The sequence below is a fragment of the Xiphias gladius genome, chromosome 7, assembly GCF_016859285.1.
Source record: "Xiphias gladius isolate SHS-SW01 ecotype Sanya breed wild chromosome 7, ASM1685928v1, whole genome shotgun sequence".
NCBI lineage: Eukaryota > Metazoa > Chordata > Actinopteri > Istiophoriformes > Xiphiidae > Xiphias > Xiphias gladius.
The window spans coordinates 11,758,571-11,770,851 of NC_053406.1; the positions used below are offsets into that span (position 1 = coordinate 11,758,571).

The following is a 12,281-nucleotide window of genomic DNA, read 5'->3' on the forward strand; positions in this document are numbered from 1 at the left end:
GGATTTTCCACAAAATACTAAATATGATGATTTTGTTTGAGATCGTGTATCTGTCTGTTTACTTTTGAACCCCTAAACTTTGGGAACTATGTCTTTAAAGGGCTATATCTCCCACACAGTTGTTTCTATATTGATGTAAACCTACTCAAATCTGAGACTTGGTACTTTATTATTTTATTTCAAATGGAATGTGCTAAAGCTCAGAGCCCGAAGAACACGAAAGGGCATTACTGTCTAAACACTTACGGTCTTGACTGTACACTTTTCTAAAGTCTTACAATATATATGTCTAGAAATTCATAACATTTGATTTCGTGATTATACAACTATGACAGCCGTTTATGTGAGAATCTTCCCAGTACGCCTTTTTCATGGCAGATGTTTAGACTTGTCATAACAAGAAAGGCAAACATGTTATTAATATCACCAATGATGACTGATGGTGTTTCAATCAAGTGTCCCAGTAAGCCAGGTCCAGAGAGCAACAATGAAGTGTAGCCGTCAGTTAGGGTTTATAACTACAGCTGTGCTTTCCTGCCGTGACAATGTCACAATGTCTTCTGTGAAAAAGGTCTGTTGGGTCAATCGGGCACACAGACACACACACACACACACACACACACACACATGCACACAACATTTTTGTGGTCACTATAGTCCATGACATGGTATTGACTCATGTTCATTAGACTTACCCTAACCAAACCCATGTCTCAACCCACAATTCAAGGATTTAACTTGCGTGAACTAGCTTTTTGTCCCTAAGTAGGAGGTGAACCCACCCTAATGACTAACTCTGTGAATGGATTTTTGTCCCCACAGCACGAGTAATGCAAGTACAGACACGTACACAAACACATTTGAGCAAGTGCCTGCCGCAAAAAGGTGAAGTCACCACTAGACTTCTGCCAGTGCAAAAGGCACAAAAACCTGTGTGACTGCGTAAAAGTGCTTTGACAGTCCTCTGTCTAACACTCTGAGGTTCACAGTTTTTGTTAAAAAAAGCAAATGCACCAAGAGATTCTGAATCACAGTGGTGGAAAGTCACATTTGCTTAATTTACTTAATTATACTTAAGTACAATTTTTTGGACAAATTTTTTCCCTGGCTTCATACTTCTACTCCGCTGCAATTCAGGGGGAAATACTTTAATTTTGCTCAACTACATTTATTCACTAACTTAACTTACCAGTTACTGTGCAGATTTAGATTAATTATACAAAACAATAGATTATATTTAACTTAATAATAATACATAATATCAATTAAGATAATATTAGACTTTAACGATCCTGCGGGGAAATTCTCAAGCTACTCAGCAATATATGTATAAAGTAATTAATATTAGCTCCATCTTTACCAGCTGTAACATTAAAATGATGTACAAACCATAAAACAATAATTCGAATCCAATAATATAATAGACGTTTTTTGGAAATGGGTGATTCTACATAATGAGTACTTTTACTTTTCGTACTTTAAGTATATTTTGATGCTAAAACTATATAGTTTTACTGAAGTCACGTTTTGAAAACAGGACTTTTACTTGTAAAGGAGTATTTTCACACTGTGGTATTGCTACTTTTACTTAAGTAAAAGATCTGAGTACAGTACTTCTTCCAATGCTGCTATCTCGATCAACCCAAACATATAAACAATATTGTTCAAAGGTTTTAGGCACTTTAGATGTTTAGGTTCTTATCAATCATAGGAGATGTCTGATCGGTCCCAAATTCATTCTGCAGAATGACAACGACCCCAATCATAGAGGGTGGCATAAAGAACCATCTTCAGAGACAGAAGATTAAGGAGTCTGCAACAGATGGTGTGGCCCCAACAGTGCCCTGATCTCAACATCGTAGAGTCAGTCTGGAATTACATGAAGAGACAGAAGACACTGGGACAGACTGAATCCACAGAAGAACTGAGGGAAGTTCTCCAAGATAAAAGTGTACCAAGGAGAACTGGTGCTGTTTCAAAGGCAAAGGGTGTTCCTGCCAAATATTGATTTGATTTAGGGGTTTTCTGTTTCCTATACTTTGCATGAAGTTAACTGATAAATAAAAACTATTAATGGGATTATTTTTGAAAGCACCCTCACTTTACTATTAGTGTGTAACACTTTTGCATAGTACTGTATGTGCCATTAAGCATACCTTTTAACATAAACATAGTCAAGTCAAGTCACATTTTATTGATATAGCCCGGTATCGAAAACCAAAATTTGCCTCAAGGGGTTTAATAATCTGCACAGCATTACAACGCCCCCCTGTCCTTAGACCCTCAAATCAGACAGACAGACTTGCAATAGATGTCATGTGAACAGAATAGAACATACGTACTGAAACATCCTGAATTTCTACCACTACCTGGCCGTGCACATTACAGTTACATCCCCATATACCACAGCAAGTTCAGTGCAGGATTTTCATTCTGCACTGAACTGGGTGGAAAACACATTCACCCATCGAAAACACAATGTTAATAGTGGGCCAAAACATTAAAAAAAACATTGACATACTCCTTTACTTCTAGCTTTGTATTTTAAGGAAGAACAAGATGAAGATGCCATCAGATGTGACTGAAAAAAGATGAATATTAATGTATTAATGCAGCCTAATACCTATTGTTTTTTTTTTTAGGTTACTCTTTCATCTGTGGAACAGTAGATGGCGGTAGTGTGGGTTAGCTTTGGATTGGAGCAACATGTCGAAACAGGTAGAGGAAGAAGGTGCATAAGGGAAGTGCCGCAGTGAGTTCAGCTCTGTTCTCCGCTGCGTACATGTCGGCCAGGGTTTTTATCAGCTAATCAGAACAAACAGTCTTCATCGATTATTTTTAAACTATATATATATATATATATATACATATATATAATATATATATAACGGCACAAAATGGCCACTGGTAAGTCAGCATGTCTTCTTATTGTTCATTTCTTTTTTAATTTGTAAGAACAGGAGAAGTGGGTCGAATAGCACTGTAGCTAAATTAGCCGCTAACCGCGAGGCCAGAAGGAGGGCTCCGTCTATTTAATGGAGGGCCCTCATAAGCACAGCTAAATTAGCTTTATCAGGTATTTACTAAACCTGTTTTTTTTCAGTAAGAAGCTAACTTTGTGATCACGCTTTACTGTTTATGGTATCCACAATTAGGGTACAATAGTGTACGGAAATGTCGCAACCTGAGCAGCAGCCGTGTTGCGGCTAACGTGGCGCAAGGTGCCTGCTAAATGCTTCTTTGTTTACACCGATGCTATTGTTTCTCCTGCTGAACGAGAGGCATTTTTGCGCTACCTGAACAAACGTAGTTATAGGACAAATTGGCAAGATCGTTGTTTAAATATGGTGTTGTACCGCAAACTGTACCGAGGATGGACAGCATTTAAAACGCTAGGGTGGTTGGCTTCGTTTCAACATTTAGCCCAAGCCAAGACCGAATTGACCGCCATTTTTACAGGGTTAGCGTGGTGACGGGCCTGTCCCACTTCACTCTCCTACTTCTGGCTTCTAGCCTTCACAACTTCAATAGCTGCTTAGTCACCTTCATCTTTATTGCAAAAAAGTTGTAATCCTTCCCGTCCTATTAATAATAAACCACTGTTTTATTTCTCTTTCAGACTCAGGCTACGGTGGTTCTCAAAGGTAATGTATGGAGGATAACATTTAAAGCCTCGCATTGTATGTATGTTACACCGTCTCACACATTCTTATTCCAAGCGTCTTATCACCAGTGCTGCCAAAATCAATAGAATTAAAAAATATATGCATATAGCTTATATAAACCGATGCAAACTAAATACAATGCTGCCATAGATTCATCTAGTTAGGCCTTGGGCAATAACTTGAGGTCCCTCCCCCCTTTTTTTAAAGCCCATAATTTTTGTACATTTCGATAAATTATGTACGCCGAACTCGCTATAAGCAGTTCCTGTATGGCGTGTATCATTGGATGTATTGACAACTGTCAGTTAATTACTTTGATACATAAGAAGACTTAAAAATGTCACATGATTCTCAGGCAAATTGTGGACTTATAAATATAGCCTCTTCTGAGTTTATAGACGTTTATTTGTGATCGACATCAGAGATAAAGATGTCCTGAGAAAGTGTAAGGCACGCTGAATCTAAAAACCATGACAGAAATTGCTGCAGGCGCTAAGGGCTTTAAAGTAGCCTACATTACTTGCCTCCATGAGCTGTGCATCAGTTGCTGCAACTGTTGATCATGTCAAGCAGCCAAAGGACAATAATTAACACTCTGTTGCAGGCACTTGTCCCTTTCACCTCACACAGTATCTTTCTCAGTGTCTCCCCCTGTGCCTCCCTTACAGTTTGCAAACCTCTGGAAAATATTAGTCTAACTTTTTGTAGGTGGAAGCTAACGCAATGGTACAAAAGTAGCCCAAAATACTACAACCCAATCCATTAGAGAAAAAGCAGCCGAAGTGAGCAGGAATCGCCCAACCTGGCAACACTGCATCTAACTGAGCCACATAAGAGTTTTAAATGTACCTAAAACTGAAACCTTAATTACTTTTATCATGTGTCTGTAGCTATGGATCATATGGCGGTCAGCAGGGCGGACAGGTAAGCCCCCCCCCCCCCACAAACAAAAACAAAACTACAACCTGTTGGCTGTAAGCATTTTCATTTCAAATCATTTTTTACTTTTGACTATAACTTGTCTAAATGGCCTTTCTGGTTGACAGGGTTATGGACAAGGAAATGGCAGTGGCTCTTATGGGGGACAGAGTTACAGTGGCTATGGACAGCAAGGTGTGACACAAGGTCCTGTATATCAACATGTAAAACTTATGGAAAAGGGCAATACTTAGTGAACAGTAGAGAACTGTACATTACACTGAAACTGCTTTAATTTTTTGTAAATTGACACCTAAAACCTAATCTCTATCAGGCACATCTTGCTTTTTGATTACCTCAAATGGTGGTGTGTTCAGTTTTTGAAATTTCAGTTGAAGTTAACATTTCTGACGTGTCAGTATCAACAAGTAATTTGTAAGCAGCATTCTTTGATATCCATGTTTAAAATAATATCAGGTAACATGAAGATATTGTGGATTAGAATACTTGCTAAGACCATATAGAAAAGTGACAGCAGAACTCAAGATGCTTTCCTCTCGTGTTTTAGTTTAGAAAATTTTTTTGGATCAAATTTATTCCATTATATACCATAAGACAACGAATTAAACAGTTGAATGTTTTGAAAGAAATTAGATATTCCTAATTTTTGTTAACTTTATTTTTTGACTCTATATTTTTACAGACGGTTATGCCCAGTCTCAGCAACAGAGCTATGACAGTTTTGGACAGGAATCATCTGGGTAAGATGCTAATATCAGATTATTCAGGGCCCTTCTTACATTTGTCTGTGCAGAGAGATTTTCACAGGCATTCTTTGCCTGTTTAGTATGGCTTAAAAACATTAAGATGTAGAATATTTATTTCTCAAAATCCCAAAATACATAATTTTAGCATCAAGCAATACCGTACATAGCTATACAGCATACTGTTACACATCTAATAAATCCAGATGCGTAATTAGTTTTATAGAAGACTGAAATGACTGTCATGGAAACCAGCAAATCAGTTATGCAATATAGTTTAATTTAGCAAATGACTAATGTTGTCAAACGTGTCTTAACTGGCTCAACTCATTGGTGGATTGAAATATTTGGTGTCTCCATTGTGCTAAGTGTAATGATTTTTCTAAAACTACTTCCAGGTATGGCGACAAGTCGTCTTATGGACAACAAGCTTCTTTTGGGCAGCAAGGTTCCTATAGCGGCCAGGGGCAAGGAGACAGCTATGGACAGCAAAGCTCCTACAGTGGTCAGGGACAGAGTGGCAGCAGCGGGTATGGTAGCCAGGGGCAAGGAGGTGGCAGCTATGGAAGATGGAGTGAAGGTAGGAATAACTGGATCTTAGATCAATATGGAGACTACATCATTGTTCTCTAAGGTCCTACGAATGCAACACAAATGTGCTTATTACTAAGTCAGGTTGTGTGTATACTCAGTAAATCTGTCTATGCACCAGGTGAAGGTGGTGGTCAGGGTGGGAGGTTTGGACGTGACCACGGGGACCGTTCAGAAGGAGGGGGCTACAGAGGCCGAGGCCGTGGTGGCTATGACCGTGGCAGTTATGACCGCAGTGGTGGATTTGACCGTGGTGGATACGACCGCGGTGGAAGAGGTGGACCTCCTGGTATGGGGTAAGTTGCACAGTGCCACTGCCCCCAAGGTACCTCTAAACACTGTGAAATGAGACATGACTTGTTGTCAATCAGCCCATGATCACTCGTCAACTACAAACATCAACATAATTGATATTTCACCGCTCATCTGCTTTGTGCTCCAGATCCCCAAGCTCTGGTAGTGTTCATTTTTGGTTGTTTTTTTTTTTTTTTTTTTTTCAAAATCTGATTCATCAGAAGTTGTCACAGATCACACAGATAATATTCACCACCCCTCTGCATTTTGCTCCAAGTGCTGAAACTTGTCAGATTTTCAGTTTTTGTTTTTTGTTTTGTTTTTGTTTTTTGTTTTGTTTTTTTAAACCTGATTCACTTGAAGTTTTTACATAAGAGACATGCTGCTTAAAATTGATCAAATGATCGGTACGTTTACATGTAGGTTTTGGTTGGTTAGATGTTCCACTCATTATCATTGAGGTCTTAAGTAAATGAATGGAGACTGAACATGCCTGGCCAAATAGGAGCTTTAAAGGCGCCAGAGAACCAATTGTTCAACCATATTATCCCAGACATTGGGACAGGTTTTGTCCATTCTGCAGCAGAACCGCTGAGTTTTTCTATAAACCAGGAAGGGAGACATTTTGTCGTTTTCAGAGGCTATATTTAAGTGAAATACTAGTGTATTGAGTTTTACCTAAACAGATGATTCTGTAAGGAGAAAAATGCTGCACCACATCATTAAGATTTCTTACACATGAAAAACTTAAACTCCACACTGAGGTGTACACTATGATAAATCTTTTTCACCATTGTAAAAGGGCCCTCTTCCCCTTTTTAGGACCTGGAAAAAGTAGTACATCTCAGTTTCGAGGAGAGGTTCTAGCTAAGGCATCCACCTGCCCGTGTTTGAGGAGAATGAAACAATATGTATTTTAAAATTTTTGGAGACCGAGGTTGGTATGATGTGAAAGCTTCACATGCTGGGTGACTAGGTAACACCGTGAAGCCGACCGGTATAATGTTTTGTCTACTGTATATTTGTTGTCCATTTCATATATATCCTTAAACTAGTGAAAGCCTTTTAATGCAAGCAACAGCTTTTCTCTCACAATTTTTAAATTGACCTTGGTCACACAGAGTAAGGTTTTTTTTTTTGTTTTGTTTTGTTTTGTTTGTTTGTTTTTTTTTTAATTGTGCTTTTATATTTTTATCGAAATTTTATCTCCAGCAGCCAGATTTTTTTCAACTGCCAGAAACTCAATTTTGGTGTGTTCTTGTGCTCTGAGGACCGCATAATAGTTTTTGAACAATGGAAATGCCACTAAAACGATGCCCTTAGACCTTGAGCCACATCTTCAGCTGCTTCACATTCAACAGGTGTCATTCAAGTGTTGTTTATTTGACAATGGCGAACATGTGTGTTGTGTTAACATGGATCTACATTTTATACTACAGGTGTTCAGAGTGATTGAACTAAAACTTGGACCTCAGTTTAAGGATCTCATAAACGCACTCAGTGGAAGATTGCTTATCAGTTGCTACACCCTTCACACCAATTTGGTTTGTCATGTTAAAAAAAACAGAAAAAAAACAAAACACATTCAGCTGGTTTTCCAGCTCTTGGTATCCAATCTGGTCATGTTTATATAAAAAAAAAAAAAAAACTACCAAATTTTTTTTGTAGATGGTGACCCAGTGACATGTGATAATTGTCTTCACTCGTCTGCCTGATTGTTCAGTCAGAGCTGCCTAGTCGTCTGTTTATTGATCTCTAATGTCAAAGACTAACGCATTCCTCGTGTGAGACATTTTCACCATAGTCGCACACCCTGGCAGGAGTGCATACTGATGGGGATGTAGGGGAGCTTTGAGCTCTCAGTTGGGACAAAGGAAATGCCATCATATCTCCAATTTTTCCTCTGCAGAGGTGGTGACCGTGGTGGCTACAAAAATTACGGTGGTAAGTGACGAGCATCAGAACTGTGTCGGTGGGGGAAGAAAGAACTTGAGTTAGCAAAAAAGAAAAGAGGGGTATAAAAAAAAAAACTCAGTGAATGCCACCATTTTCATGTCCAGATCCCAAGGGACTCCACCTATTATTCTTAGCAGGATTTCTCATAAGTGACTTCAGATATGGTAAAGAACATGGAGCCTGAGTTGTAAAATAATGGTATTGTTGCATGAAGACAAGGGCTGATTGTAAATGAGGTGTTCCCAGGACGAAGAAGGAAAACTTTCTAAAACTGGAGACATTTTGGTGGTTTTCATTTCTGGTGTAAGCTCAAAAAAGCCCAAAAATTGTTGCAAGGTGTTGGTATGTGATGCAACGGTATGAAAACACTCATCAGAGAGCTGTAAACATGGACTTTAATTTTCTTTGTATCATTATGCATTGGTAGGGATGAAGTTAATAATTATTTGTGTGAAACAGTTCGGACAGTTTTTAAGGTGCCTCTCTCAAGTGTTCTCTCCCATCCTCTCCTCTGTTTTACAGGCTCTCGAGACTACGGCTCAAGGGATGAACCATGTAAGACTGGCTTTGAAGTGATCAAAAAGCCCAAATTGAAAAATTGTCCAGTCACTGTAATCTCATATCAGAATTTCAATAACCCCCCCCCCCAATCTCCTCTGATCTTTCACAGCTGGAGAACAGGACAACTCTGACAACAACACCATTTTTGTACAGGGACTGGGAGAAGATGCCACAGTTCAGGAAGTCGGCGACTTCTTCAAGCAAATTGGTATCATCAAGGTATTGGATTGCATTTTGCCACCATTTTTGAATACCTGGCACCCAGCCCCAAGCAGGTGTAGATATGGTAAATGCAAACAATAGCGCTGAGAATTGAAAGTATTTTTGTGGTTGTAGGTGAATAAGAAGACTGGCCAGCCAATGATTAACATCTACTCTGACAAGGCCACCGGTCGGCCAAAGGGAGAAGCTACAGTATCATTTGATGACCCGCCCTCTGCCAAAGCTGCCATTGAATGGTTTGATGGTAAGAACACTGGCATATCTTTCAAATTCTTTAGTAAAATTTTAACATCACTCCCACTCACATGTGTTTTTAATTTCAGGAAAGGATTTCAATGGCAAACCCATCAAAGTATCATTTGCCACCCGCAGAGCTGAGTTCACACAGAGAGGAGGTGGAAGAGGGGGAAGAGGAGGTGTGTTATTGCTTGAGCTCTCCCAGGGGTCACATAGCAGATGAAAGAGATGAAATTTTCCAGTTTCTCAATTGAGATAATGGTGTTGGATGTTGCTGCTCTGTTTTTGATCAATTGTCCTCTTCTTTTTCTTTTTCTTCTCAAGGTTTCAGAGGTCGTGGTGGTGGAGGACCCAATTTTGACATTAAGGGAGGAGATTGGCCCTGTCCCAACAGGTGTGTAGGAGAGGGTTTAAGGTTTTTTTTTTTTTTTTCCTTAAAGAGTTAATAATGCACAGCCGAACAGGCTCATTTGGCCCCATTTGTGGAGTTGATTTGTATGTGCCAAATGCCCATCTGATCTTTCCTCAGCTCTTGCGGCAACATGAATTTTGCACGGCGGCAAGAGTGTAACAAGTGTGGTGCACCCAAACCAGGAGATGGAGGATTTGGAGGTGGAGGTGAGTGCTATAACTTGATTTTAATACTTGAAGAAGCTGTTCCAGAGCTTCCTACTATCGGTTCAAATTCCTGTAAACGTAGGATTGAAAATTACATTAAAATTGTAGTAAAAATTTGAACAGGACAAAAAATGATTTGCGCATACAAAATATCAACAGCATGTCTGTTCAGTGGATGGCATTTTACCCTGTTATATCTACCCCTTCTTGTTTACTGACACAATTGTTGTAAATGTTCGTAGACCGTGGAGGCAGAGGAAGTTATGGCGGTGACAGAGGCGGAGGCTTCAGAGGTCGCGGAGGTTTCCGTGGGGGAGACCGTGGAAGCTACGGAGGAGGTGGCGGAGGATTCGGAGGTGGCTACAAGATGGGAGGAAGGTTTGTGAAAGTTATTATATTTTTCACATTGTACACGCAAGATTCCATCTTCTGCAAGGTGACGCCTGTATGATGTAGTTTGATTATATGACCAGAAGAGGGTGTAGCTTGCCTGAGATAAGTAAACAAATACTGGTTTCGTAACTTGGTTAAAGAGAAATGCTGTGTCCCAATTTCATACTACATACTGCCTTCATACAGCATGTACTATATACCAGTCAGTTTCCTTTTTTTTTTTTTTTTTTTTTTTTTTTTTTAAGGCGGGGGGGGCACCTGGAGGCTGAAAAATGTCTTAAATTGTATTTACAAAAGTTAAATATATGCTCTTGTCTACTCTAGGTAGTAAGGTCAAACATAATTTTTTTTTGTATAAGATTTTAGGCTTTCAGTAACTGGTAAACTCTTTATAAGCTAAATACGGATATGTTGCGACAGTGGATTGTGCGGCAGGAGGCTGTTCAGTCCTTTTTTCTTTCATGGCATTTCAGTCAGCACCATCAGACCTGTAGCAGACACCCAGTAGTAGTAGTGCCACTGAGAGGAAGCTCTTTGTCTCATCATGTGCAAGTGTCAAATCTAAGCAGAGCCATGAACTTAATGAATTATTTCTTTTTAATCAGTAAATCCATCCAACCATTTTGTCCGACCAAATGTCATTATGTATAATTAAGAATTTATGTTTATATAGCAATGGGAATAAATCGAAAAAATTACAATAATGAATTATATTAGGCCATATTGTCTCTACTGGTTTTCCATCATACTTTTATACTTGGTATACTGGTATAATGGGTATTAAATTGCATTCAGTGTGGTATTAAAACTGTTTACAAAGTCTTAAGTTTAACTTTGTGAACCTGCAGAAACCCTGTCACAGGAAATGATATAACACTTACATTTTGATGTTTTAATGACAACCAATATATGTTATAAGTTTTTTTTTTTTTTTTTTTTTTTTTAATTTCCAACTGAGAGAAGCTGCGTATACATACAATGGCATACTCAAATCAGTTTTTGTTTGTTTTTGTTTTTTGTTTTCTTGTTTTGTTTGAGTATATTTAATTGAACACACTAAATACCTAATTCCCAAACTGGGTATTTAGTCCGCAATCCTGACACCAGGCTCTTTAAAGTGACGGTAGTTCGACCAGTAGACCAAACAGCCATTTTAAGTCTCTGCTTATTAGGAAGCCAAATCGTGAAGCGTGTCTGGTATCTAAATATTCATACTATACACCCTTGAGTTAGTGTTTTTTGTGTCCTTTGAGGGTTGTTGGGTATTTGCAAATTATGATTTATTGCCCATCGCTGAAGGTAAAATGCTGTAAAAGTTGTTAAAGGAAGGACAGTCTGCTTTACTGAAAGCAAATTATTTTATCCATTTACAGATTTAAAAGGGGAAAGGTCGGGTGAAAGAGAGAATTTGACACCATATTTCACCCTCATCATGATATCTGCTAATTCAATGAGAAAATGGTCTTTGAAAATACAGCTGGTAACAGACATCTTTTGTCTTTTTCCTGCAGAGGTGACCGTAGGGACGACAGAAGAGACCGGCCATACTAATCGTTAAACAGATGGAAACAATTCCAGCCCTGGAGTTTGCCGTGGAGGAAGGGTTTAGTTTGGGAAAACTGAGAAAATGATCTGGAAAGGGAATAGATCAGATATTCTGATTTGTGTACCTTTTTTGTAGCTAGTGCATCCCACTAATTACTGTTCATCTGAGTGAGGGAAGGATGTGTTGAGCTAATGTGAAGGAACTTTGGGGCTGATTGGCACTGTTGGCATGTGTTCAAATGTTTGTTTGGGTTTTTTTTTCTTACTTTTTTTCGGTTTTATTTCTTTGTACATCCTTTTAATTTTCTCTCAGATTCTAGTTGCAGATGTTTTTGTGAGGTAGACTTCGTACCATTGTTTTGTATGAACAAATAAAATGTTTTACTTGGGTTCTTTTTTTCCAAAATGATATTAAAAAAACTGTGATCTTTTCTCTCCGCTTTGTGTGAGTTTATATCCATCATTTGCAACAGTAAATACGGGAAATGCAGCCTGCCTTGCTCTGCTGGCATTTCGC

At 38.8% G+C, this 12,281-nt stretch overlaps 1 protein-coding gene across 4 annotated transcripts; it reads left to right on the top strand.

The window, feature by feature from the left end:
• Window positions 1–2,752: 2,752 nt before the first annotated feature.
• Window positions 2,753–12,197, top strand: taf15 (TAF15 RNA polymerase II, TATA box binding protein (TBP)-associated factor). 4 transcript variants are annotated; one of them, XM_040131172.1, is made up of 16 exons: window positions 2,753–2,907; window positions 3,620–3,644; window positions 4,556–4,589; window positions 4,712–4,790; window positions 5,287–5,344; window positions 5,746–5,927; window positions 6,060–6,234; window positions 8,142–8,176; window positions 8,711–8,743; window positions 8,859–8,968; window positions 9,086–9,215; window positions 9,295–9,387; window positions 9,533–9,602; window positions 9,738–9,826; window positions 10,069–10,204; window positions 11,731–12,197. In XM_040131172.1, the coding sequence occupies exons 1-16, from the start codon at window positions 2,898–2,900 to the stop codon at window positions 11,768–11,770; spliced, it is 1,299 nt and encodes a 432-aa protein (XP_039987106.1). In that variant the 5' UTR covers window positions 2,753–2,897; the 3' UTR covers window positions 11,771–12,197. The 4 variants fall into 4 exon arrangements, with proteins under 4 accessions (XP_039987106.1, XP_039987107.1, XP_039987108.1 ...); XM_040131173.1 differs by having other exon boundaries at window positions 4,712–4,778; XM_040131174.1 differs by lacking the exons at window positions 2,753–2,907; window positions 3,620–3,644; window positions 8,142–8,176.
• The last annotated feature ends 84 nt before the right edge of the window (window positions 12,198–12,281 follow it).

Bases quoted from the DNA above. Each gene is read 5' to 3' on its own strand.
- taf15 (XM_040131172.1), top strand. The intron at 6,235-8,141 runs GTAAGTTGCACA...TTTCCTCTGCAG, and splicing joins GGTGGACCTCCTGGTATGGG to AGGTGGTGACCGTGGTGGCT. The intron at 9,827-10,068 runs GTGAGTGCTATA...AAATGTTCGTAG, and splicing joins TGGAGGATTTGGAGGTGGAG to ACCGTGGAGGCAGAGGAAGT.